The sequence below is a fragment of the Microcebus murinus genome, chromosome 2 (assembly GCF_040939455.1).
Source record: "Microcebus murinus isolate Inina chromosome 2, M.murinus_Inina_mat1.0, whole genome shotgun sequence".
In the NCBI taxonomy this organism is placed as follows: Eukaryota; Metazoa; Chordata; class Mammalia; order Primates; family Cheirogaleidae; genus Microcebus; species Microcebus murinus.
In genome coordinates, this window is record NC_134105.1 from 87738190 (window position 1) to 87765269 (window position 27080).

General features: G+C 43.7%; 1 protein-coding gene across 1 annotated transcript in view; it reads left to right on the forward strand.

Moving 5' to 3' along the window:
- Nucleotides 1-21083, forward strand: part of FNDC7 (fibronectin type III domain containing 7) — a 31212-nt gene extending 10129 nt beyond the window's left edge. The window contains exons 6-13 of the mRNA XM_076010967.1: nucleotides 3591-3845; nucleotides 5355-5612; nucleotides 6143-6394; nucleotides 8534-8788; nucleotides 10831-11091; nucleotides 15363-15392; nucleotides 20099-20167; nucleotides 20254-21083. Of these exons, the coding sequence (XP_075867082.1) occupies nucleotides 3591-3845; nucleotides 5355-5612; nucleotides 6143-6394; nucleotides 8534-8788; nucleotides 10831-11091; nucleotides 15363-15392; nucleotides 20099-20130 (1343 nt within the window). The 3' untranslated portion in view covers nucleotides 20131-20167; nucleotides 20254-21083. The remainder of the gene's footprint in view (nucleotides 1-3590; nucleotides 3846-5354; nucleotides 5613-6142; nucleotides 6395-8533; nucleotides 8789-10830; nucleotides 11092-15362; nucleotides 15393-20098; nucleotides 20168-20253) is intronic.
- Nucleotides 21084-27080: the final 5997 nt, after the last annotated feature.

Below are 27080 nucleotides of genomic sequence, written 5' to 3' on the forward strand. Positions count from 1 at the left end.
TGTCTCTAAATAAATAAATAAATAAATAAATAAATAAATAAATAAATAAATAAATAAATAAAATAAAGGTAGGATATTTCTACCATTGCGCCACGAGGTCCCCAAGGTAGGATGCTTCTAGTTCTGAATATGTGTTTAGATTTTTTTCCCCTTTGCATTCTTATCAGAGAGATAAATGCGTATGTACGTGGAGGTTTACTCCTCTATTTAGAAATATCTATTTAATACAAAGAAAAAATCCTGAAGCAGAAGAAGGGCAATATAATTTTTTAAATTAAAAAAATGTTATAATAGAAATATCTATGTGTTTTGGGGGTGGAAACTAACATTTGGTGAAGATCTACCATGTCTCAGGCACTGCAAACATTACATTATTTAATTCTCATTACAACTCAGTGAGGCAGGCTCCATTATTTCCTTTCTCAGATAAGAAAATTAAAGCTCAGGTTAAATAATTTTCCCAAGGGCACACTGACAATAAGTGGTAGAGCTGGGATCCAAGCTCAAGTTTGCCTGATTTCAATCCTCTTAGCCAAAGAAAATCTGGGTAATTACAATAACATCCACTTTATCCGATAGTCAGAATTATGTCATTCTAAGTTTAAAAGGCTTCTGAGCAGAGAGAAAAGGAGCTGTCACGAAGCTGATACGCTCTATTCCACGGGAAAATATACAGTCTAATCTCTCAGACCCACAGTTTTTTAGAGGTAAATTAAGGTCACTGATAACAAACTTGGTGATTTGGCTTCTCTTTTGACAACCACAATTTAATGTGGATGGGACATTCGGAGTGGTTATGAGGGCAGGATAGCTGAGAGTGAGGGGCCATAGATAAGAAACATGTTCGAAAGCACAGCAATTCCAAGTTAGTCATTTAATGTAGAGGAGTACCATGCAGTGTTTTTCAATCTTGGATGCACATTAAGGGCATCTGAGGAGCTTTTTTTTTTCTTTTTTACAATCACAGCACTTGTATTAATAGCTGTTGAAAGGGCATGAAAAATCCACACAAGGCCCTGGTACAGAGATTGAACATGCGACCCTGGCATTATTCACACCATGCCCTAACCAACTGAGCTAACCAGCCAGCATTGAGGAGCTTTTATAAACTGCTGATACCCAAGTACTTAATTGGTACCCAAGACCAATTAAATCGGAATTGCTGGGAATAGAGTCTGGACATGAACAGTTTATAAAAGCTCCCCAGTTGATCTAATGTACAGTCCGGGTTAAGTGACACTGAAGTAGTCCTGAACACTTTAGAGGTCTAGGATGTGCTACTGTAGTTTTGTATATCACAGTCAAGACCATGGGAATGACCTTGACTTATCAATAAAATAACTATGTTTAGAAAGTGCTGCGTATTTCCTGGGGCCCAGAAATGTATTTTAGGAAGATTTCCATTAGAGATGACTAAAATTTTAAAAGCTCGGGGCTTGAATGAATAAACTTTATTTGAATTAATTCTTTCAGAAGACTTCATTTCACACTGATCTTGAGTAAATGAGGCACTGCCTTAACAGAAAAACAGGCAGTATTAACCAAGGTGATCCATGCCTATTTCTGACGTGGTCCAGTGCACATATTTATTGTAGGAGATAAATTTTAAGACAACTGAGAATGTCTCATTGGTTTGCTTGAAGAATTAGAGACTATGTCAATAGAAAATACAATGATCGATGGCTATATTTTTGTCTCTAAAACACAACTTAGGATATATCCATTATTCTCTTCAGGGAAGACTGGTTTCATCTCTGGATAAAGCCAAATCGTTCAACAAATGTTCTAACAATGAAAATCCCCACATCTTAAAATGAGTATCAAACCCTGCTCATTATTTCAAACAATATTTCAAATAACAAGAGTGTGTAAGGGCCGGGCGTGGTGGCTCACGCCTGTAATCCTAGCACTTTGGGAGGCCGAGGCGGGCGGATTGCTCAAGGTCAGGAGTTCGAAACCAGCCTGAGCGAGACCCCCCGTCTCTACCAAAAATAGAAATAAATTAATTGACCAACTAAAAAATATATATATACAAAAAAATTAGCCGGGCATGGTGGCGCATGCCTGTAGTCCCAGCTACTCGGGAGGCTGAGGCAGGAGGATCGCTGAGCCCCGGAGATTGAGGTTGCTGTGAGCCAGGCTGACGCCATGGCACTCACTCTAGCCTGGGCAACAAAGTGAGACTCTGTCTCAAAAAAAAAAAAAAAAAAAAGAGTGTGTGGAGAGGCTATTGGAATTTGTTGTAGTGGTTTGGGGTCTATAGCATAGCCCTTGGTTCCATAAAGAATCTTCTGGATGGGCGACTTCCGGGGCCCCCGCTCTTGGGGCCCCAGAACCTCGTCCACAAAAAAAAAAAAAAAAAAAAAAAAAAAAAGAATCTTCTGGGGCTGGGCGTGGTGGCTTGCGCCTGTAATCCTAGCACTCTGGGAGGCTGAGGCCTGAGGATCGCTCAAGGTCAGGAGTTTGAAACCAGCCTTAGTGAGAGACTTCATCTCTACTAAAAATAGAAAGAAATTAATTGGCCAAATAAAAATATATATATTAAAAAAAAAATTAGGCGGGCATGGTGGTGCATGGCTGTAGTCCCAGCTACTCGGGAGGCTGAGGCAGTAGGATTGCTTGAGCCCAGGAGATTGAAGTTGCTGTGAGCTAGGCTGATGCCATGGCACGCACTCTAGCCTGGGCAACAAAGTGAGACTCTGTCTCAAAAATAAATAAATAAAAAGAAAATCTTCAGGCCGGGCGCTGTGGCTCACGCCTGTAATCCTAGCTCTTGGGAGGCTGAGGCGGGCGGATTGCTCAAGGTCAGGAGTTCAAAACCAGCCTGAGCAAGAGCGAGACCCCGTCTCTACTATAAATAGAAAGAAATTAATTGGCCAACTGATATATATATAAAAAATTAGCCGGGCATGGTGGCGCATGCCTGTAGTCCCAGCTACCCGGGAGGCTGAGGCAGAAGGATCACTCGAGCCCAGGAGTTTGAGGTTGCTGTGAGCTAGGCTGACGCCACGGCACTCACTCTAGCCTGGGCAACAAAGCGAGACTCTGTCTCAAAAAAAAAAAAAAAAAAAAAAAAAAAGAAAATCTTCTAATGCTTCTGGTTTATAGTTTTACATATCATGTATCAAACCAATCTGTTACAAAGCTCAAAGCTGATGATTTGGCCAGGCGCAGTGGCTCACGCCTGTAATCCTAGCACTCTGGGAGGCTGAGGCAGGAGGATCGCTCAAGGTCAGGAGTTCGAAACCAGCCAGAGCGAGACCCAGTCTCTACTAAAAATAGAAAGAAATTAATTGGCTAACTAAAAAATATATATATAGAAAAAATTAGCCGGGCATGCTGGCGAGTGCTTGTAGTCCCAGCTACTTGGGAGGCTGAGGCAGAAGGATCGCTTGAGTCCAGGAGTTTGAGGTTGCTGTGAGCTAGGCTGGCTCCATGGCACTCTAACCCAGGCAACACAGTGAGACTCTGTCTCAAAAAAAAAAAAAAGCTGATGATTTGGGTTGTCTTAAAATCTTGGATAATTGCAAATTCTCAAAGAAAATCTCCTGCAGTAGTCTTACAACTGCTTATTATTGATCATTTCCTAGTTGCTTGTGCACCTGGAAGAGTGATAATCCAAGAAGATCCCCCTGGCCACCTGTCTGTGGCTTGGTCCAATGTAGATCTGGGTGATTACTATGTGGCCTTCGTGAAGAGTGATGATGGCTTGGAAGTACATTGCAACACATCTCTTACCCAGTGCAATTTCCTATCTGAGTGTGGCTTCACTTACTTTATTAGTGTTTTTGCCTATAACAAGGCAGGACAGAGTCCTTTGGGTGACGTATTCAATTATACCACGGGTAAGTAGCAATTGATGCTTGTGAAGGGAGTTACTTCTGAGTTCACTAAACTCAACAGCAGAATGGATCAACTATTCTCCTACCTGGGAGTCATTCTAGGGCCAAGAACAGAAACTGAATCTCTTATCTCACATTTTTTTCCAGGCTAGGAAATTTTGGCATCCTGGACACAAGTTTAACAGGCATGCGAAATTTAGGAGTGAAAAGAGGGAAAAGAACACATTTGTTCAACCCTGCTCTGAAAAATTGGGCTCTGCACAAAGACGCACTCATTGTTCTAGCCTGTGCAGCATGCCTAGGGGGATGCAGTCCCTGCATTTCAGGAGTTCACTCTCCCTGAGACCCAGAGACAGAGATGCAATGGCCAAAATGCTACATGGTGTGGAGGGCTTTGGAGTAGAACACCTGGGTTTAAGCCCTAACTTGATGCTAACTCATTCCTACAGTGGGGATAATGATGTCCACCTCACTAGTTCCTTATATCCTCTACTGCAAAATGGGACAAATAATAATGAGACCACGAACATGAAAGGCCTTTGTATGTGATAAGGCATGATGCAAATATTTTTATTAGCATCATTAATCCTGTTACTATTATTTTCCTCCACTAGTCTTGGATTTTGTGCTAGGCAGGGATTATGTTTTATTTATCTCTTCCTCTTCAGTGTTTGTCACAGTGCGATCAGCATATGGGAGATGCTTGATTTTTTTTTTTTTTTTTGAGACAGGGTCTCACTGTGTTGCCCAGGCTAGAGTTGTGGCACCAGCCTAGCTCACAACAACCTCAAACTCCTGGGCTCAGGCAATCCTTCTGCCTCAGCATCCTGAGTAGCTGGGACTACAGGCATGTGCCACCATGCCCGGCTAATTTTTTCTATATATTTTTAGTTGGCCAATTAATTTCTTTCTATTTTTAGTAGAGGTGGGGTATTGCTCTTGCTCAGGCTGGTTTCGAACTCTTGACCTTGAGCGATCCTCCTGCCTCGGCCTCCCAGAGTGCTACGATTACAGGCGTGAGCCACTGCGCCTGGCCTGAGTTAGATGTTTGTCCATGGAGTTCTTTAGGGTCTCTTCTAAGATCTACTCATACAATTATGCTTCCCCTTGCTGCCAGCTTCATCTTGGTTTAGTGCCCGGAAAGACTGACAGGATCTGAGAGTAGTCAGCATACTGCTTTTGTCAGTCGGAAGAGGGGAAAGATTTTCCAGTAGAGGGGTCAGCAGACTTCAAGGCACAGAGAAATGAGAACACAGGCGGGGGAGGGAATTGGGGAGTCTGGTGTGGCAGGGGGTGGGGGGAGGTGCAACTTGTAACAGCCTTGAATGTCCTGCTAATGATTTGTCCCCTATGCAGGGACTGGGCCTGGGCAGATCTGTTGGAGGTTACTGTGGTAGTTTAGGAGGTCAGTGGCAGAGACTCCGGGCATGGGGAGTTCAGGACTCAGTCCCTTCCCCACACCCCGAATTGTTCCCCTACAGACCTCCATTCTCTCTCTGTTCCTGCTTTCAGCTCCCTGCTGTCCTAGTGACATTAGCCCCGTGTTGGTGTCCAGTGATAGAGTAGAGATTGTCTGGTCTCCTGTCCGTGGTGCCGAACTCTATGAAACCAAGGCTGTAGATGGGTACAACGTGGTTGAGTGCAATGACACCGTTCCTGCCTGCACCCTTTCGGCTCTGGAGTGTGACACCAAGTACAACATCACGGTGTATTCTTTCAGCGAAGTCAGGGGCAGCAACATGTCATGCACTTCCCGGTTTATAACCACAGGTACAGTGCAGCTATGATTTCATTCACTGGTGTCTGAATGACTCACCCCAGCTATGTGCCTCGGGATGGACATTCAGCAAGACCTATAAAAAGTTAAATCCTGTTAACCATTCTTTGCGGGGACCATTAGAGCCCCTGTTGTACTAAGGAGAGGTGGAAAAGAAAGTGGGAAAAATGAAAACAAAAGGAGACCAAGGGGACAGCGGGAGATTTTGCTATCGATGGTCTTAGCTGTTCGGTTCCTCCTTCCTTTGAGGGGCCTGCTCGTATTTACACCATTTGCAAATGTTTGTCTTATTTACTTTTTTTGGGACTAATATTTCCCGGTTAGTCCAATACTATAGGAACCTAATACCCTGTGTCAATGTCAATGGTTTTCCACACATAGGCACTATGAATTTGGCCTACATGCGTGATATGTTTGAAATTCTGATGATCTCATTGGTGGAAAAAAATCAGTTTTAAACCAAATGGGACGTGTGATGTTTTTGACTCATGCTATTTCAATTAATAATGTAAAAATCTCTTAGCTCCCTGCAGTCCTGAAATAAATGTTTCAAAGGATGCATCCTCCATGATTAAGGTACACTGGAGATCCACTAATGATGACGCCACGTACACCGTGACTGCCCAGGGGGAGACAGGGCTGTATCAGTGCAGCAGCACGGGGGAGTCCTGTACCATGGGGGCCTTGCCCTGCGGCTCGGTGTTCTCTGTCACCGCTGTGGCTGAAACGCAGGCAGGACGGAGCCTGCCCAGCTACAGTGTGCCCCTGGAAACTGGTAGGTAGCAACCACCAGCTTGAATGTGGTCTGCAGCAGGGTCCATAGGAATTGTTTTAAGATGTGAACTTTTTAATTTAATCTTCCCTCAGTGTGATAGAAATACATTAAACTCAGAGACTTTTCTAAGAGCCCCAGAGTTGAAAATAAAACTTTCAGCATTTTACAGGTTCTGTAAAAATGTCCTCAAAAAGCTCTAGTATAACCCCTACATTGGCATCAGAGGAGGAATGTATTAACTCTGCAAAACATTTATTTGAATTTATAGCCCCCCACAATACAATCTATCAAAACAGCTAACGAACAAGTAACTAAATGAGCTGGTTTGTTATTTATTTCTTGGCTCAGCCCTTTCAAATCTTTCTGTAAAAAATGCTTTCTGACTTTCAGTTTCCTAATTGGTAAAAGGGGGTAATGGCCTCATAGGGTGGTTATGAGGATTAACTCTTTGCACTCGCTTGCTTTTTTGTCCTTATCCACTCGGCATTATTCACACTCGACGTCCGAGTGCAAAGGGTTAAGTCAATGCTGCCAAGCGCTTAGCATAGTCCCTAATGCATAGTAAGAGCCTCAGAAAAGAAAATCCGTTATTTTCTTCACAGTACTGTGTGTGAACGAAGTTTAGCAAATTACTTAAAGCCTTTGGATATTATTTTTCTCTTATACGATGATAGATGGCAACTTTGGACTATAAAAGTTGAAACACCTAGCCAGGCACAGTGGCTTGTGCCTATAATCCCAGATACTTGGAAGGTTGAGGCGAGAGGGTCACTTGAGGTGAGGAGTTTGAGGCTGCAGTGAGCTGTGGTAATGCCACTGTACTCCAGCCTGAGTGACAGAGTGAGAGCCAGTCTCAAAAAAAAAGGCCGGGTGCTGTGGCTCACGCCTGTAATCCTAGCACTCTGGGAGGCCGAGGCGGGTGGATAGCTCAAGGTCAGGAGTTCGAAACCAGCCTGAACAAGAGCGAGACCCCGTCTCTACTATAAATAGAATGAAATTAATTGGCCAACTAATATATATAGAAAAAATTAGCCGGGCATGGTGGCCCATGCCTGTAGTCCCAGCTACTCGGGAGGCTGAGGCAGAAGGATTGCTTGAGCCCAGTAGTTTGAGGTTTCTGTGAGCTAGGCTGATGCCACGGCACTCACTCTAGCCTGGGCAACAGAGTGAGATTTTGTCTCAGAAAAAAAAAAAAAAGAAGAAGAAGAAGAAGAAGAAAAGAAAAAGAAATTCAGCAGCTGAAACACCTAATAAAAAGCAGCAGAATAGAGACAACAACAAACACTGTACACACAAAGATTCTAGGTATTCTGTATCCTGTATAGTGGGTCCCTAAAAAATTGAGTCAGCTAATGGTATCTTAGGTGGCTAAGAAATCAAGCTTTTATATCAGTGATGTCCTATGAAATGCCTTTCTCAGGTACATCACTTAATCACAAATGCTATGAAATGTTGTATTGGAAGAAAAGGTGAATGTAACCATTGCTTTGAAATTTGCAACTGGAATTGTTCAAGTTGGGAGACAAGAAAGGATTTATTTCTTTTTCCTTTTTTTTTGAGACAGAGTTTCACTTTGTTGCCCAGGCTAGGGTGAGTGCCATGGAGTCAGCCTAGCTCACAGCAACCTCAAACTCCTGGGCTCAGGCAATCCTTCTGCCTCAGCCTCCCGAGTGGCTGGGACTACAGGCATGCGCCACATGTCCGGCTAATTTTTTCTCTATATATTAGTTGGCTAATGAATTTCTTTCTATTTATAGTAGAGACAGGGTCTCGCTCTTGCTCAGGCTGGTTTCAAACTCCTGACTTCGAGCAATCCTCCCGCCTCAGCCTCCCAGAGTGCTAGGATTACAGGCGTGAGCCACTGTGCCCGGCCAGGATTTATTTCTTATCTGAAAAAAATGGGGGAAACTTCAATACCAATTACCAATAGCCAGTTACTGCAGTGCATTCTTGGGGAAAGCACCCACTAGCCATAGCTGATGTTACATGACATGTCAGAGGGAGGGAACAGGAAAACGTTTTTGATTAACAACTGAAAGTCTGAGAAATGTAGGACATTGAGCAAAATGCAGGCATTTTTTCACAAATAATATTCAGTGGAAATAAATCCCTAATTCATTTTCTTTTATCCCATTTAAGTGCCGTGCTGTCCAGCTGGTCTGACAGTAACTCAAATCACGCAGTCAGTAATCAACGTGAGCTGGACTATTGGGATGGTGGCCCAAACCTATGTGACAGTTTTGGAGTCACACACTGGACAGTCTAAGTGTCACACTCATCAAAACCACTGCCTCCTGGGATGCATCACATGTGGCGTCAATTACACAGTGGCATTAAAAGCAATTAGTGCCACTGGGTTGACTGCGGACTGTGCCCACCAGAGTTATTCCTCTAGTAAGTGAACTCTAAACTCTAGCTCAAGAGTATCGGTAAGGACTTTATTATACATCCAAGCATAAGCCCTTCCTTCTCATTTGAAAAGATGCTGCATCTCCACCTAGCTTGCTTTATAAATTCAGACTACTTTCTAAAATATTTTTAATTTTCCCCTTGACTTAGAACCTCAAATCAGAGCCTTCCGTTGGTAGTTGGTGAATTAATTCCCCCTGTAACAATATTCAGGTATATTAATACTTTTTCTGAAGGGATGATGTATCTTATATGACACAGCTACCTGCACCACAGAGTAATTCAGCCTGGCAGAGTTTACACGTTCTATTTGGTTTGCATTCTTTCCTTCTTCTTCTTCTTATTATTATGCTACTACCTCTCTGTCTAAGCCTCTCCAGTTCCCTTCAAGGGTTTCTTATTTCAACAGAATAAGAGAGCAAAGGCATCTATCTACTGACAGTATTGTACCTTGTTCTTCACAAAGAATAAACCATTAGGGAATAGCAGGGGAAGGGAAAGCAATGTAGGGTTGGCAAATAAGATTCCTCTTGTGTGATTCTAATCCACTGCAGTGGCTGCTTGGAGCCCTGTTTTGAAAAACCCCCCTGAGGATGCCTCCCAGGCTTAAGTAGAAGGAGACAATGATCAGTTAGTTATGTCTGCCTGGGGCATGGAATGGTAGAATTGAAAATATAATTTTGGCATCCCAGAGGTAGCAGTCTATAACTGGGAGTCTAAATTAGACATGGCTTCTTTTTTTTTTTTTTGAGACAGAGTCTCACTTTGTTGCCCAGGCTAGAGTGAGTGCCATGGTGTCAACCTAGCTCACAGCAACCTCAAACTCCTGGGCTCAAGCGATCCTGCTGCCTCAGCCTCCTGAGTAGCTGGGACTACAGGCATGTGCCACCATGCCCGGTTAATTTTTTCTAATATATATATAATAATTTATATACATATATTAGTTGGCCAATTAATTTCTTTCTATTTATAGTAAACATGGGGTCTTGCTCTTGCTCAGGCTGGTTTCAAACTCCTGACCTCGAGCAATCCACCCGCCTTGGCCTCCCAGAGTGCTAGGATTACAGGCGTGAGCCACCGCGCCCGGCCTAGACATGGCTTCTTATAAGCTATGTTGCCTTATCTTCCCTAATTCTGTCTCCTCATCAGTAAGAAAAAATAGGGATAATATCTTCCCAGCTTCTCCTTCAAAGTTGTTTGGAGAATCATAATAAATTATAATGTGAAAGCATTCATAACATGCTGCGCATATGTCAGCTGCTTTATACTTTCTTTGGCCTATTATTTTTCATTAGATTTGCTGCCTAAGTTCTCTCCTTGATACCCAGTTCTGCTTGGAATATGGCCCATTGCTTATTCTTTTAAGAATAAATCAAATGAGCCCGATTATAATAATTTTTAAAAATTATGCAATATCATTTTAGTTACTAAGGAATCCACCATTTGGTGCCCAGCTTGACACCTAATGTGTGGCCTGCTCAAGGTGCTTAGGAAAGGGGAAAAAAATACCTAATCAGCTAGCATGGATGAAGTGTGGACCAGCAAACTTGGTCCCTAGACTGTTGAGTGAGGGATTGTTTCCAAGGCATCATGCTACTCAGCTCAGTAAAAACAGTTTTTTTCAATTAAAGCTGAATGCAATTAATTATATAATATTTAAACTTAATCCCACCAAAATAAAATGAAACTAGGGCATGATGAGGGATCTTGACAAGTATTCTGTGCCTTTGACTCATAGTTTGAGTCATGTACAATATGTATCTGCCAAACGTGGACCTTTTTGACTCACCATTGTTTTATACTAAAAATTCATATCCACACCACCTTCACACACGGATTTCTGATCATGCAGCCCACCTGTATGGAAAAAGCTTGAGTACCCCTTTAAATCTTCCCCTAACCGGTAATTAATCACGTTATTTAGAATAGTTTACTTACATTAATATATTTTTCCCTGCAGTAATCAAGGCCATGTTTGTGTGAAGGTGGAAGAAGTGATTTTGTGCTTTTTGTGTTTTATCCTACAGGTGCCTGCTGCCCTTTGGGGGTGAAACTATATAGGCTGGGCCCTAATGGCATCCGGATCTACTGGCAAGCCTCCAGGGGCTCTGCCAATTACAGCACCGACCTCTATGGCTCCAAAGGCATTTTCACGTGTGTCCCAAGTGCTGGCCTCAGTTTCTGTGATGTCACCGAGATCCCCTGTGGTGATGTATATACTGTGATGGTCTCACCAGTTGCTGAAACAGGACTGAAGCTTACTTTCTGTCCCAAAAAAATATATTCAGGTAAAGCAAGTTATGACAGTTTATCTAAAACCAACCCTCAACTCAGACCTATGAATTAAGACTCAGAACAATCTCACTTATTTGCTATGTAGGAAGGGCAAAGAGGGAGTGACATTTCTACATGCCACAGACATACTCTGGCTGTGGGGAACACAAAGATTCTTTGGAATGGTGATGCTTTATTATTATTTGATTTGGAGACGCTCTTCTCTTCCCTCTCCTCCTTCCTAAAAAGGACTAGATGCTTGCTGCTTAAATAGTAAAGCATAATTTAAAGTGATTTTTCTGCTCTGAGATTTGGGGATAGATTTTTAACATAGTCTTAGAAATGATAGACATCTTGGGATGTTGGAAATTAAGAGACTTGAACTTTTAAGTGCTCATATTAAGAATTATGACTGAGGAAAAAGTTGGAGGATCCGAAAAAAAATGAATTTATAAATCATAAACTAGGTTTGGAATTATGAGTGGGCAGACAGTGTGTGATCACAAAGCATGGCTGTCAGCAACTGCCATCTCACCAGAGCTGGCAGAAAACATTAGCAATTCTCCTGCTCTGTATTCCAGCACCTTCTGCTACCTTGCCCAGAGCATAGTCTTACATTTTTTGTACATTTCTAAAAGAAAAGAGGTGATTAAGCCCTAGAACTTTGCAGATGAACACAGAAAGAGGAATAAGTATGGAATCACAAACTTTTACTGATAACCAGGATCTAAAATTTCCAATTATATATAGATGACAAGAGGTTCAGGATGGCTCTTGGTGATAGAACGAGGCCAGTTCCTCCTATGGGAGCATTTTCATTGTCCTTGGCTGTCATGCTCTGATTCCTTGTTTTTTCATTATCTTGTCCCCAGGACAAGCTGGCCCAAGCATAGCCCTATGGGAAGGGACAGGAATAGGTTCTTGGGGTGAGGATGAGCTCTTAGGAAGAGGCATCTACAGCTCAATAACAATACTTCATCACATCTGCATAATATTTTATAATTCATCAAGTATTTTCACATTCAATATCTTATTGAATGCTCAAAATAACCCTATGAGGTAGGCTCAGCAGATTTTATTATTTCTATAAATGAGGAAACTGAGGCCCAAATCTCTATGTACAACCCTTCTCTTCTCTTCACCTCTTCTAAATCATACTCAAACTCCTCTGGGCCAAAAGGAACTCCTGATCCTCTACTATTTCTGATCTTCCTCCCATCATCCTTGTTTCAGGATAAAAACTCTGGAGTCCGCTTTCCTCTCACTCACCCTCTGTTTCTAAGTAGTGTCCCATTCCTGTCCTGGTCACCTTCACTGTGGTTCCTAAATCCAGCTGCTTCTCCTCATTCCCACAGCTACTGCTATGCTTCAGGCCCCCACAGCTCTCCCCTAGACTACTGCACCGTCCTACATTCCTGCCTTCACTCCAGCCTCCATACTATCACCAACATCGTCCTTCTAGGACACTGATGCAATTGTGTTACTTTTATGCTTCCATATCTTCGAAAGTTTTCCGTTGCTCCACAGGATAAAATTCAATCCTCTGAGCATGGCATTTAAGGTCCCTCACAATCTGTCCCCTGTTTACCTGTGCTTGCACTGTCCAACAGAAATTTAATGTGAGCAATGGCTGAAAATTTTAATTTTCTAACAGCCACATTAAAAAGTAAAAAAGAAACAAGAAAAAAATTGATTTAATAATAGATTTTAGTTAACTCAATATACCTAAAATATTATGTCAACATCTAATCAATATGAAAGCTATTATTATTACTATTATTTTTGAGACAGAGTCTCACTCTGTTGCCTGGGCAGGAGTGTCGTGGCATCAGCCTAGCTCACAGCAACCTCAAACTCCTGGGCTCAAGCAATCCTTCTGCCTCAGCCTCCCGAGTAGCTGGAACTATAGGCATGCGGGCCACCAGGCCCAGCTAATTTTTTCCATATATTTTTCAGTTGTTCAGCTAATTTCTTTCTATTTTTAGTAGAGACAGGGTCTTACTCTTGCTCAGGCTGGTCTCGAACTCCTGAGCTCAAGCGATCCTCCCACTTCAGCCTCCCAGAGTGCTATGATTACAGGTGTGAACCACCACACCCGGCCGTGAAAGTTATTATTAATAATAAGATATTTTGCTTTTTTCATACTAAGTTTTCAAAATCCACTCTACATTTTGTACTTATACCACATCTTAGTTCAGACTGCCACATTTTGAGTGCTCAGTAGCCACTTGAGTGGCTACCGTATTGGACAGAGAAATTCTAGGTTCATTCCACAGCATCCTTCCTCAGAGGACTCAATTCTGTAGTGTAGTCTCATGGAATCATACACGCCTTCCTCAGGCACACACACTTCCCATCATGTTCCTGAGCTAATGCAGTGCTCTTCTCTTTGCCTGGAATTCCACCACACTCCACCAAGAGAAGTCATCAGCCCAATTTTCCCCCTCTGTGAAGCCCTCTCCAATTCATATGAGCTGAGTTAGCTCTTTCCCTCTCTCCTTGATGAGCCTACAGCACCCTTATCTTTTTTTTTTTTTTTTTTTTTGAGACAGAGTCTCACTCTGTTGCCTGGGCTAGAGTGCTGTGGCGTCTGCCTAGCTCACAGCAACCTCAAACTTCTGGGCCCAAGCGATCCTCCTGCCTCAGCCTCCCAAGTAGCTGGGACTCCAGGCATGTGCCACCATGTCCGGCTAATTTTTTCTAGATATATTAGTTTGCCAATTAATTTCTTTCTATTTTTATAGTAGAGATGGGGTCTCGCTCTTGCTCGGGCTGGTTTCAAACTCCTGACTTCGAGCAATCCATCTGCCTTGGCCTCCCAGAGTGCTAGGATTACAGGCGTGAGCCACCGCTCCTGGCCAGCACCCTTATCTTTACTGAACATATTACTGTGAATTGAATGTGTGTGCTTTCTCCTAATAAGTGATGGTCTCTCTGACTCTCAGTACTTAGCACATAACTGTTGCCCAGTATGTTTTGAATTTAAGAAAGAACGAGGGCCGGGCGACGTGGCTCACGCCTGTAATCCCAGCACTCTGGGAGGCCGAGGCAGGCGGATTGCATGAGGTCAGGAGTTCAAAACCAGCCTGAGCAAGAGCGAGACCCCGTCTATACTATAAATAGAAAGAAATTGATTGGCCAACTAATATATATAGAAAAAATTAGCCGGGCATGGTGGCACATGCCTGTAGTCCCAGCTACTTGGGAGGCGGAGGCAGAAGGATCGCTTGGGCCCAGGAGTTTGAGGTTGCTGTGAGCTAGGCTGATGCCACAGCACTCACTCTAGCCTGGGCAACAAAGTGATACCCTGTCTCAAAAAACAAAAGAAAAACAACAACAAAAAAGAAAGAACGAATCTATGAGTTTATATGCCTATGATCATACAGCTGAGTGATGAAAGTCTCCCGTTCTTTCTCCTGCTCCTTGCCCACAATTCAACCCTTAGGGAGTCATTCCTCTGATGGCTTGTTAGCCACCAAAAGTCCTTGTTAGTTAGAACTCTGATACCCTTAGGTGGGGTGCCATATCACGCCTGCAGCCATTTCAGCTCGGTAAGGATTAGGTGTCCAGACTCAAGTTAGGAAATCCTCCTTTGCTTCAGTCTCCTAGTAAAAGCCATGCATTTGGGAGAAGTGCTTTGTTTTTTTGGAGACAGAGTCTCACTTTGTTGCCCAGGCTAGAGTGAGTGCCGTGGCATTAGCCTAGCTCACAGCAACCTCAAACTCCTGGGCTCAAGCAATCCTACTGCCTCAGCCTCCCAAGTAACTGGGACTACAGGCATGCACCACCATGCCCGGCTAATTTTTTCTATATATATTAGTTGGCCAATTAATTTCTTTCTATTTATAGTAGAGACGGGGTCTCGCTCTTGCTCAGGCTGGTTTTGAACTCTTGACCTTCAGATGCTTTGTTTTTGTTTGTTTTCTGCAATATAAGTGGTGCCTTACTCTGATAATCAGGACAATATTGTAAATGATAATAATGACTAACATTAAATTCCACATGCCACACACTATCCTAAGGGCTTTACATGTATTAACTCCGATTAATCCGTATAACAAACCACTGAGGTTGGCATTCTTATTTTTACCACTTTACAGATAAACTGAGGCGTAGTGAAGTGACTTGCCCAAGGTCATACTGCTAGAAAGTATCTTCCCTTATCACCCAAGTTTGTGCTTATTCATTCTTTGGTTTACTTCACTATTATCCTTTCTTAAGTTATATCTTCGCCATCTTAAATATATCAATAAATATATTTTAAGTGCTTGTATTTTTATTGCAGTAACTTGCTCTGGAAGTACACTTGGAATGGGTAAGTCATTTTTCTCATGGATAAAATAGAAGGGAGTTTTTGTAGCCGCATCATGGGCTTATTTAACTGACTCTTCAATTAGAAAGGCAAATGCTTGCTTTCTTTCCCTCCCTCCTTCCCTCCCTTCCTCCCTCCCTCCCTTCCTCCCTCCCTCCCTTCCTTCCTTCCTCCCTTCCTTCCTTCCTTCCTTCTTTCTTGAAAGGGGTTCTTGCTCTCCCATTCCATAACTTTTGCTTCCCAAATATAGTGCCTCCTATCAGATTATAACAGTTGCGATGAATTTCCTTGGATTCTGAAGCCTTTTCAGTTTTCTAGGGTCCCACAGGAAAATGTAACTATTTCTCAAAGGGGCGGTGCTTAATCCATCTTACTGTGGTTCCCAGCCTGGCTATACATTGGAACCACCTGGAGAACTTGAAATTAACTGATGTGTGAGCTCTGCCCCCAGGAAGTCTGATTTAACTGGTCTGAAGGCTGGGCATCAAGATTTTTAAAAGTTCCTCAGATGATTCTAAAGTATAGCCAAGGCTCAGAACTGCTCCTTTAGAGCAGGGCTTCTCAAACTTCACTGTGCATGTAAATCACCTGGGGCCTTGTTAAAGCCAGATTCTGATTTGGTAGATGGGGTCTGAAACTCTGCATTTCCAACAAGGTCCAGGTGACGCTGGTGATGCTGCTGCTGCTGCTGCTCTGACCACACCTGCAGTAGCCAGGCATGGGGGAGAATCTGCTAACAGCTGGCTGGGATGTTTGCTTCTGGTTTGCCTGGGTGGGTTTGCCCAGGGGAACAAAAGGGGTTCTGAAAAAGTGGAGTTGGAGTGAAGATAACCTTCGCTGCTTCCTCGGTTTTGCTCTGGGCTGATCTTGTCTAGCCTACTTTGGTTGCCCCCAAGCAGAGTACTTCCTGGGCAGGGCAGTGGAGATGAACACCCAGAGCCGTGAGTGCTGATGCAGTAAGTAGCATACGCCGCTTCAATCCTTGCCACAGTCTTCTAGGAGACAGCTTGCTTTGGGGCCTTAGGAAAAGCCCCAACATATTTCCCAAGTTTGTAGTTTTTTTTTGTTTGTTTCTTTTTTTGAGACAGAGTCTCACTCTGATGTCTGGGATAGAGTGCCGTGGCGTCAGCCTAGCTCACAGCAACCTCAAACTCCGGAGCTCAAGCAATCCTTCTGCCTCAGCCTCCCAAGTAGCTGGGACTACAGGCGTGTGCCACCATGCCCGACTAATTTTTTCTATATATTTTTAGTTGTCCAATTAATTTCTTTATATTTTTAATAGAGACGGGGTCTCACTCTTGCTCAGGCTGGTTTCAAACTCCTGGCCTCGAGCAATCCACCCGCCTCCGCCTCTCGGAGTGCTAGAATTACAGGCTTGAGCCACCACGCCCAGCCCAAGTTTGTAGTTTGATATCCCAAACTACTGAACTCTCCCTCCCCCCCCACGTCAGACATGGCTGACTTCTTCCCAGGGTGTGAGTGGAAGTGAAGCCTCCTGCCAGTAAACCCCATCAGACAGCCTCCCAGGTGGGGCCAGCTCCCCACCGACCACCTCCTTCCCTGGTAGGGACTGACTGGGTCTGGAGTCTCCTTCCACTGCTTGTGTTCTACCTGAGCTCCTTCCTCTCCCTGTCCATTGCTTCCCTGAGCACAGCAGGATACATGCTTTCCAATTCCTGCCCCACTTGCAGGTCTGAAATAAGCATAATCCTTATTAATTTTTTAAGTTTTGGTTTCTCATGACTGCAGGTAAACAGATCTGGCTTATTGAAAACAAACTGAGAGAAAACTTTGAATTATAAAAAATTGCTTTTAAGGCCCGGCACGGTGGCTCACACCTGTAATCCTAGCATTCTGGGAGGCCGAGGCGGGCGGATCGCTCAAGGTTAGGAGTTTGAAACCAGCCTGAGCAAGAGTGAGACCCTGTCTCTACTAAAAATAGAAAGAAATTAATTGGACAACTAAAAATATATAGAAAAAATTACTCGGGCATGATGGTGCATGCCTGTAGTCCCAGCTACTTGGGAGGCTGAGGCAGAAGGATTGCTTGAGCTCTGGAGTTTGAGGTTGCTGTGAGCTAGGCTGACGCCATGGCACTCTAGCCCAGGCAACAGAGTGAGACTCTGTCTCAAAAAAAAAAAAAATGCTCTTAAAAATCTCCCAAAGTACTAGTGACTATAGCCCTGGTCTTCAGTGAAAGGTACATGGGCCTAGATCTGTATTCTTAGAACCTATTTCTAGTATTATGGCGATTTTTAATCAGTATTCCCTTGAGTCAGAGAGGGCAGAGGAGGAGAGGAGTGGTATGTTATATATTAGCCTTCCCTAAGATGTTTTCTTTTTTCTTTTGAGACAGAGTCTCAGCCTGTTGCCCGGGCTTATAGTACCCTCAAACTCTTGGGCTCAAGCAATCCTGCTGCCTCAGCCTCCCAAGTAGCTGGGACTACAGGCATGCGCCACCATGCCCAGCTAATTTTTTCTCTATATATTTTTAGTTGTCCAGTTAATTTCTTTCTGTGTTTTAGTAGAGACAGTGTCTTGCTCTTGCTCAGGCTGGTCTCGAACTCCTAAGCTGAAACGATTCACCCACCTCCACCTTGGCTAGTATTACAGGTGTGAGCCACCATACCTGGCCCCTAAGATTTTGTTAAAGAAAGAGTTGCAATGCTTTAAGAAAAAAACAAACAAACTTGAAAACTGTTACTCTTAGATCTTGCTATTTTCACTTATCAGCATCCCTAGAGAGCTTGTTAGAAATGTATAATCTCAGGCCCCACCCTGACCTGCTAAATCCCCAGCAGATTGGTAAGTGTGTTCAAGCTTGAGAAGCACTGCTTGGGTACTGTTCTCTAACTTTGCCATGTATCGGAATCTCCTGGACAGCTAATAATGAATGCAGAGGCCCAGACCCTATCCCAGAGAAGTGCCTGTGTGTGTCCATTGGGTTCTCAGGTGATTCTGATACAGGTGGAGTTTGAGGAGCACTGCCCTACTGGTCTTCTGTTTTCTGTACCTTTGGGCTGCTGCTTATCCTGGCTCTACTTCTCGTTAGCAAGGGTCAGTCTTCAGCCTGAAATCTGCCACTCTCTTAAAGTATTATAGATCCTTATAGAAACCCTGCAAGACCCTCAAGACCCTAACCCTAACCCTAACCCTAACCCTAACCCTAACCCTAACCCTAACCCTCCTGGGCTTACCAGAGTAAGCCAGGTTATCTGAGGGGCTCTGCAGTCATCTGGAAATCATTATATCTAGGGGGAAATTCTAAATTGCTGTCTTCAATGTCAGCATTTCTCCTCCCTGTGCACAGGGCAAGTCAAATCAGGTCCCTGGCTAACATGGAGCCTTTGAACACGCTAAGGGGAGCTGTGGGGATCTTGTTGGTCTAAAACTCTGGGTCTTTGACGCTTGGATTATCCTAAAGCTTTTCACCTGCGAGAATGGACTTTTTCAGACTTGGATCAGGATTCAAATCCTGCCATTATTACTTGCCTTAGGTTGCATCAATTCTTTCTAAGCCTAGGTTTCCTCATCTGAAAATTGGAATAAATAATAATCTGCATAAAAGATAATGAGGATTAAAAGATAATGGGGATAATTATGAAGATAATATTGAGGATATGAGGATAAAAATGAGGATAATAATTAAAAGATAATGAAGATAATCTGCATAAAAGATAATGAGGATAATTGTGCATCATCTGCGTAAAAGATAATGAGGATTAAATCAGATATAAATTATTGGACAAAATGTCAGGTCCATAGTTAGTTAATAAATGGTAGCTATTATTCAGGATAAGTTTAAGCTCATATCATATTTTATTATGTATGAGTTATTAACATTTTAATGTGCTACTTCTAACTAAGACATATACATTTTAACCTCAGTTCTCATAATACCATAACTCATGGGTTCTCAAAGTGTGGTCCTGGAGCCAACAGCATCAGCTCCATTTGGGAACCTCTTAGATGTGCAGTTTTTGGGGCTCTACCCAGACCTACTGAATCAGAAATTCTGAGGCTGGGGCCCAGCCATCTTTGTTTTAACAAGCTCCTCCAAGCAAGTCTGATGCATGCTAAAGTTTGAAAACCACATCTTTAATTCAAGCAAGCTACTTTGATGCTGGGAAACTCATGTAGGCTGGGAGGAAGAGGAAAACAATCTATTTGAAGTGACAGGGCTCTAATAAGAGGCAGACAGGAGGGGTTTATGCTTGACATCACTCCGTGGGGGGGATTCTTCATCTTCAGGATCCAGCATGTTTCACTGTCACTTGCACATCCTGGGGAACTTCAAGGAAGTTTCCTCTCCTTAACAACTTAGCAGTTGAACAGGTTTATGTTCTCCCTATACAACTCCCTGAATCAATAAAATTTTGGAGTTCCCCAAGGAACACAGCAAGTTGGCCTGGGGGTAGAAAGGAAAGTTCCTTGTTCTGAGTCAGTAGTCTGAGCTAAAAGAGGATTTGTTTCAGGAAGCAGGAGAGAGATCACCCTGGTCAGTTAGAAAGTGCTGGTCAGTTTAAACAGTCTGCCTCTTAAACAGTTCAGATTCTCTTAGTATCCTGCTTACTTACTGTGAAATACTGCAAAATAGCATTTCAAAACAAAATACTAATGCAATCTGAGACATGTGTACTTTTTCATTTAAGAAAATGTCTGCATATTTAATGCATCTTTCTGCCTTTTCCATTCTTCATCCTTTTCAGTGATTTACAGAGGGAAGAGAAATCCAGAATGACCCAGTGAACCCTGGATAAAAATAGACACTTGACCAAGTGAGTAATGTAAATTGATTTTGTGTGGTTCTACGGCAGAGTTTTTTGTCTTTGTTTTAAAAATTCTTTCCATTTTTCTTTTGCAGAGCTGTCTCAGTTGTTAGTGATTAGAAATGGGAAAGATCTATTAGAATACAGAATTTTTCTAGGATAGGAAAAGCTCCTTTTACCTTTAGAAGAACAACTTTGACTCTGCTTCCTGAGGGCAAGGTCAGGTGTGTGCTTACTCACACGGGAGTTCAAGATCTGCTGTGGTGAGGACTCTAGAGTCATGGATCCAGAAAGTTCTCTGGAAGGCTACCAGAGTGAGCCAGCATGCTGTGAGAACCCTGAAAACATGAAAGGTCTGCTTAGCAGAAATTCTTCTGAGATTTCACATCCGGGCACATCACACCCTTCATGAGTGTTTCATCAACACCAGCGCTTGCCATGCAGCCCTTAGCCATTCAGGGGCTAGAGATGTTCACACCCAGAGAATTCAAGCCGCCTACACAGAGACAAGGCTCACCCCAAGACACAACACCACCAGGACTCCAGCATAGGTTGGATAGCAGCAGCTACCAGGGCAACCCATGGTAACAAACACCCTCATCACACTTAGAAGGGAAGCTGAGCTGCTTGCTGGGTTTGCTGAGCCAAAGCATCAAGTGATGTGACATTCTTGAGAGAGCATCTGGGAAAGCAGAGCAGCTGGCCTGTTGCTAGAAGGATTGCAGTTATGCTTCTGAATGAGCAAAGACGCCGGGTGGAGGGCAGCCACTGGCAGAGCCTCAATCTGTGGCAGACTGACACACGCGCATCTTTTTGGGGGAGGACCATCCATCTTATTGGCTATGTCTCCCACTCCCACTGTAACTGCTTTTTTGATCTTTGCAGAGGAAAGGCAATAATATATAACATAAATCTGTTGTATCTAGAAAAATGTTTGTCCTTCGAATGCCAGTAATCTAATTTTTAAAAATAGTGCAAGTAGGACTTATGTAACACACACACACACACACACACACACACACACACACACACACACAGCTGCATTGCTTACTTCCCGAACACATGGCTACGGAACCAAGAATGTCTGTAGTTGGGAACTAACATAAAACTCTGCCCACGGGGAATCGGAGCATGGAGTTAGGCTTCAGCTAACCATGGAATCGGGGGCAAACTTCCCTTTCTATGTCTCCTCAACCTCCCATAAGGTGTGCTCCAAGAGAGGTGATGTTTTCTCTGCAAGATCGATCAGAGATCTTCCCCAGAGCACTTCCCCTCTGCACTTGAAAAGGGAACAAGCCAATGGCACAGATCTCTAAAAATGGAGTTTGAAGCATCAGACAGCACACGCAGAGGAAGGTTGAGTTTAGTTCACTTTTGTTCCTGCACACCAGTGAGTGAACAGGAGTTAAGCGGGGTGCATCAGCATCACTTAGGAAACTCATTACTTATAAAGATTCCCAGGTATCACTGTTGGAGATTCCAATTCAATAGGTCTGGGACTGGCCTGGGAATCTGTATTTTCAACAAGCTCAAAAGGTGATTCTGACATGGGGCCAGCTTTGGAAACTTTAAAGGCTTGCCTGGGTGAGCTCTTCCTTGAAGCAAAATTTCAGTGATAGGAGGCCTAGAAGATAGAGGCTTGTGGCTTGAGAGGAAACACTGGTGAGATCTGGAGGGTACAGAGCAGGTCCATGCCCTGTGAGGGCAACCATGATGGTACATAACTGGGGCTGCATTCTGGGCTGTGGTCCAGAGCCCATGTGAGACTGTGTACTGAGTCCAGTTGCTGTCAGGGTGCCCTCTGAGTAGAGTCGTGTTCAGGGCTGACTGGAATAGCCAAAGAGCCCAGGGTGAAGACCAAATGGAAGGCTGGGACCACTGGCCCTAGGGAATCAGGAGGCTGGGACCGGTATACTCATACCCTACAAATACCAGGGCAGAAAATGAAATGGACATATGCTTAGCTAGGGATCTAAGGCTGAGCTCTTCGGTCAGAATTCCACAGAAGACAATGTGAGCCACACTGGGTGAAGATAAAACCAGTTTATTTAACACACATATAGTATATACTACATGCTTCTAAGTGCTTCCCAAATATTCATTTTACTCTCACATCAACCCTATAAGCTAGGTAATAACGTTACCCCCTTTATACAGATGAGGGAAAAAGAGACTCAGAAAGGTCATGTAGCTCCACCACGTTCACACAGCTAAACAGTTCAAACATAAATTATCAGGGAGTCAAGTAAGTAGCATTGATTAGACCTGCTAATCTATGATACCTTTATGGAGAGTATTTCCCTAGATTATTATTATTATCAATTATTAATTATTAATGAAGAGGACCTGGGAATGGTTTTGTGAGTGAGTGACCTAACTCAGGTGCTTGCACATTCAGCCCTTGGCTATTTTGGCTATCTGCGGTGTGAATTATACAAAGCAGCTTTTGATTTCTGGCCAGTGTTGCTAGATTTTAACTTCCATTCTGCTGCATCATGTTTAGGGAATATGAATTCATTTTTCAATTTGTTAAAAAGCAAACTAAAGGAGACTTAGAGAAACAACTCAGGGAGGGTATGCATAACTAAGGGAGCATGGGAGGAGAGGTAATATGATACAATGGAAATGGCAGTGGTCTTAGAGCCAGATGGATACAGATCCTAGCTCATAATGAGATTTTACATAATTTATTTAACTTCTCTAGCCTCAGTTTTCTCATCTGTAAAATGGCAATATTCATCTTGCTGCGCTGTTGTGAGATTTGAGACAAAATACCCATATTCAGCACACAAGTGCAATGAAACTGAGGTGTTTAGGGTCACACTGCTAGTAAGAGGGAGAGCCAGAATTTGCAGTAGGTGGACCCGTGTGCAGAAAAAGCCAACGCTTGCTCCACTATTCCACAGTGCCACCCTGGAATCTGGGTTGAGTAGCATCAGTCAAAACTTCACCTTATATGACCAAAGTCAAACTCCGAACCCAGAAGGCCCTTTTTATGTCATTCTGTGACATCCTGCCAAGAATACACACCTAGTGATGGAGTGGGAACAAGGATCCAGCTTGGGCTACACAGAGAGCAATAGAGCAGTCTGTAGGATAACCTGCAATGTCTAGGAGAGAAAAGGAGAATGAAGAATAAAACAGTCATAAAATGGGCCTTCGTTCAGTCTTTAGCTTTCAGTCTAAAGACTGAAACAGGATCTGCACCTTTCACCCTCGTCTCCAGATTGGTTCAATGACTCAGCTCGGAAGGGGAAACGGTTCTGGAAGACAAATCTAGGCCTAGGCGGGGTCACCTGGGTTTTTCGAGGAGTAGCTAGCACCAGTGTCGAGAAAACCATTATTTTAAGTGTTATTTCACCATCTTCAAAGACACCAGGCATTTCACCAGCATCTTTTGAAGGTTGGTTTCATGAGCTCACGGCCTGAGATGATTCTCCAGATTTGTGTGTGCATGCCTAGCTAAGGGGATATTTCGGAGAAGTCGGTCCTAGAGCCTTTAAAATCTTTAAATTCTTTCAAAGAATTACCTCCCCACCGGTCACTATTCCTTCAAGAACGGTGGCCCCTTTCACCCTCCTTTCTCGAATAATTTTTTGGAGTTGGCCTTTGCAGGAGGTGGAAAGTGCGGGTCCCGTGTTGTCAGTCCTTCCCTCTGGCTGCTTATCCCCAGTCTACTTTAGACTGAAACAGGATCCGCACTTTTCACCCTCCTCTTCCGAGCAGTCCCATGACTCAGCCCGGAAAGGGAAACAACGCTGGGAGACAAATCCGTTCTTACGCACAGTCACGTGGGGTTTTTCGAGGAGTAGCTAGCACCAGTGTTGAAAAACTCGTTGCTTTGTTATTTCACCATTATTTCACCGTCTTCAAAGACACCAGGCATTTCCCCAGCACTTTTGAAGTGTGGTTTCATGAGCTCACAGCCTAAGACAATTCTCGCAGAGATTTCTATCCCGATCCTTAGCTAAGGGGCTGTTTCAAAGAAGCCCTTCCTAGAGCATTTAAAATAACCATTCTGCAAAGAATTATCTCCCCATGGGTCAGCATTACTTCAAGAACAGTGGCCCCTTTCACCATCCTTTCAGGAATAATTTTTTGGCGCTGGCCTTTGTGAGAGGTGGAAAGTGCAGGTCCCGTGTGTCAGTCCTTCCCTCCAGCTGCTTATCCCCAGGGATGAGAAGTGCGCATGTGCCAGTCTATATTAGACTGAAACAGGATCCACACTTTTCACCCTCTTCTCCAGACTGGTTCGATGACTCAGCTTGGAAGGGGAAACCATTCTGGCTGACAAATCTAGGTCTAGGCATGGTCACCTGGGTTTTTCGAGGAGTAGCTAGCACCAGTGTTGAGAAAACCATTATTTTAAGTGTTACTTCACCATTATTTCACCATCTTCAAAGACACCAGGCATTTCCCCAGCATTTTTTGAGGTGTGGTTTCATGAGCTCATGGCCTAAGATGATTCTCACAGAGATTGCTATACAGATGCTTAGCTAAGCAGCCCTTTTGAACATGTTGGTCTTATAGCCTTTAAAATAAACATTCTGCAAAGAATTTTCTCCCCATGCGTCACCATTACTTCAAGCATGGTGGCCTCTTTCACTATCCTTTCAGGAATAATTTTTTGGAGCTGGCCTTTGTGAGACGTGGAAAGTGCGGGTCCCCTTAGTCAGTCCTTTCCTCCAGCTGCTTATCCCCAGGGATGAGAAGTGCGCTTGCGCTAGACTGGTGAACAGTGCGGATCCTGTTTCAGTTTAACTGAAACAAGAACCGCACTTTTTTTTTTTTTTTTTTTTTTTTTTTTTTTATGCTCTGAAGACAGTTGAAGAACCGCACTTTTCACTCTCCTCTTCAGACTGGTTTGGTGGCTCAGCCTGGAAGGGGAAAGGGTGCCGGCAGGCAAATCCGTGCTCGGGCACAATCACGTGGGTTTTTCAAGGAGTAGCTCTCACCAGTGTTGAAAAAGTCATTACTTCAATTGTTATTTCATCGTCTTCAAAGACACCAAGCATTTCCCCAGCATTTTTTGAGGAGTGGTTTCATGAGCCTACAGCCTAAGACGATTCTTGGAGATTTCTATCCCCATGCTTAGCTAAGTGGCTGTTTTGAAGAAGTCAGTCCTAGAGCATTTAAAATAACCATTCTACAAAGAATTTTCTCCCCATCGGTCACCATTACTTAAAGAACAGTGGCCCCTTTCAAAAACCTTTCAGGAATAATTTTTTGGTGCTGGCCTTTGTGAGAAGTGGAAAGTGCAGGTCCTGTGTGTCAGTCCTTCCCTCTGGCTGCTTATCCCCAGGGATGAGAAGTATGCATGGGCAAGACCAGTGAAAAGTGCGGTCAGGATCCGCACTTTTCATCCTCCTCTTCAGACTGGTTTGGTGACTCAGCCTAGACATGTAAATGGTGCTGGCAGACAAATCCATGCTAAGGCACGGTCACATGGGTTTTTTGAGGAGTAGCTAGCACCAGTGCTGAAAAACTCATTACTTTAAGTGTTATTTCACCATCTTCAAAAACACCAGGCATTTCACCAGCATCTTTAGAAGAGTGGTTTCATGAGCTCATGGCCTGAGATGATTCTCACTGAGATTTCTGTGTGGATGCCTAGCTAAGGGGATATTTTGGAGAGGTTGGTCCTGGAGCCTTTAACAAATCTTTAAAGAATTATCTCGCGAACCATCAACATTACTTCAAGAATGGTAGCCCCTTTCACCACCCTTTCATGAATAATTTTTTTGGAGCTGGCTTTTGTGAGAAGTGGGAAGTGCAGGTCACGGTTCAGTTCTTCCCTCTAGCTGGTTATCCCGAGAGAAGAGAAGCGCGCTTGCAGGAGACCAGTGAAATGTGAGGATGTCCCGGCCCGCGGGACCTTCTGTTACTCTTGGGGTCAAGGGGGACCGTGCCTGAAAGAGATGGGCGAGAGAAAGGAACGAGACCAAGCAAAGGGTTGTCAAGGTCTACTTTACTTAGATTCTTAGTAGGTTTTATAAGCATACAGAAACAAGGAAGTAGAAACAAAAAATGCAGTGGGGTGACGGTGAGTCTTGGGTTTGGGCTAATCAGCCCCAATCAGTATCTTATCGGTATGAGGTTTGTGACTGATTACTCAACCCCAACCTGGCAGGTGGTCGGGAACAATTGCAGTTAGCATACCCTGGAGCATTTTGGAACGCATTCTTTTCAGAGCTATAGCTGGAGGGTGGGGTGTTGTTTTTGTCCTAGGAATTTTTCTAGGGCGAGGCCCGTGCGTAGGACAAGTCATAGGAGAGTTGAGGGTCTCTGAGGGTCCTTGCCTCTAACATGAGGAGCCTGTTTCAGTCTTTAGACTTTAGTCTTTAGTCTTTAGACTGAAACAGGATCTGCACTTTTCACCCTCATCTCCAGACTGGTTCGATGACTCATCTCGGAAGGGGAAATGGTTCTGGCAGGTAAATCTAGGCCTAGGCGGGGTCACCTGGGTTTTTCAAGGAGTAGCTAGCACCAGTGTTGAGAAAACCATTATTTTAAGTGTTAGTTCACCATTATTTTACCATCTTCAAAGACACCAACCATTTCACCAGCATCTTTAGGTAGACAAAAGATGTGCAGCAAAAAAAAAGTTCAGTCTTTAGTCACAGGTGGCCTCGTGTGCAGCAAAAGCCAGTGCTTGCTACCCTCTTCCACAGTGCCACCCTGGAATCTGGCCTTGAGTATCATGCATCACAACTTCACCCTCTATGACCAAAGTCAATCTCCCAGCCAAGAAGGCCCTTTTTGTGTCATTCTGTGGCACCTGGTCATTCCCCTCTAGGATAAGAGATAGAGACACCTCAACCCCCTCTGTCTTTTTTCTTGGTTTGACTCTCCAGGGCAAGGAGCTCCCTTTATAAAGGTGAGTCTACACTTCATATGTTTTTCTTATGGATTGGGGCTCCAT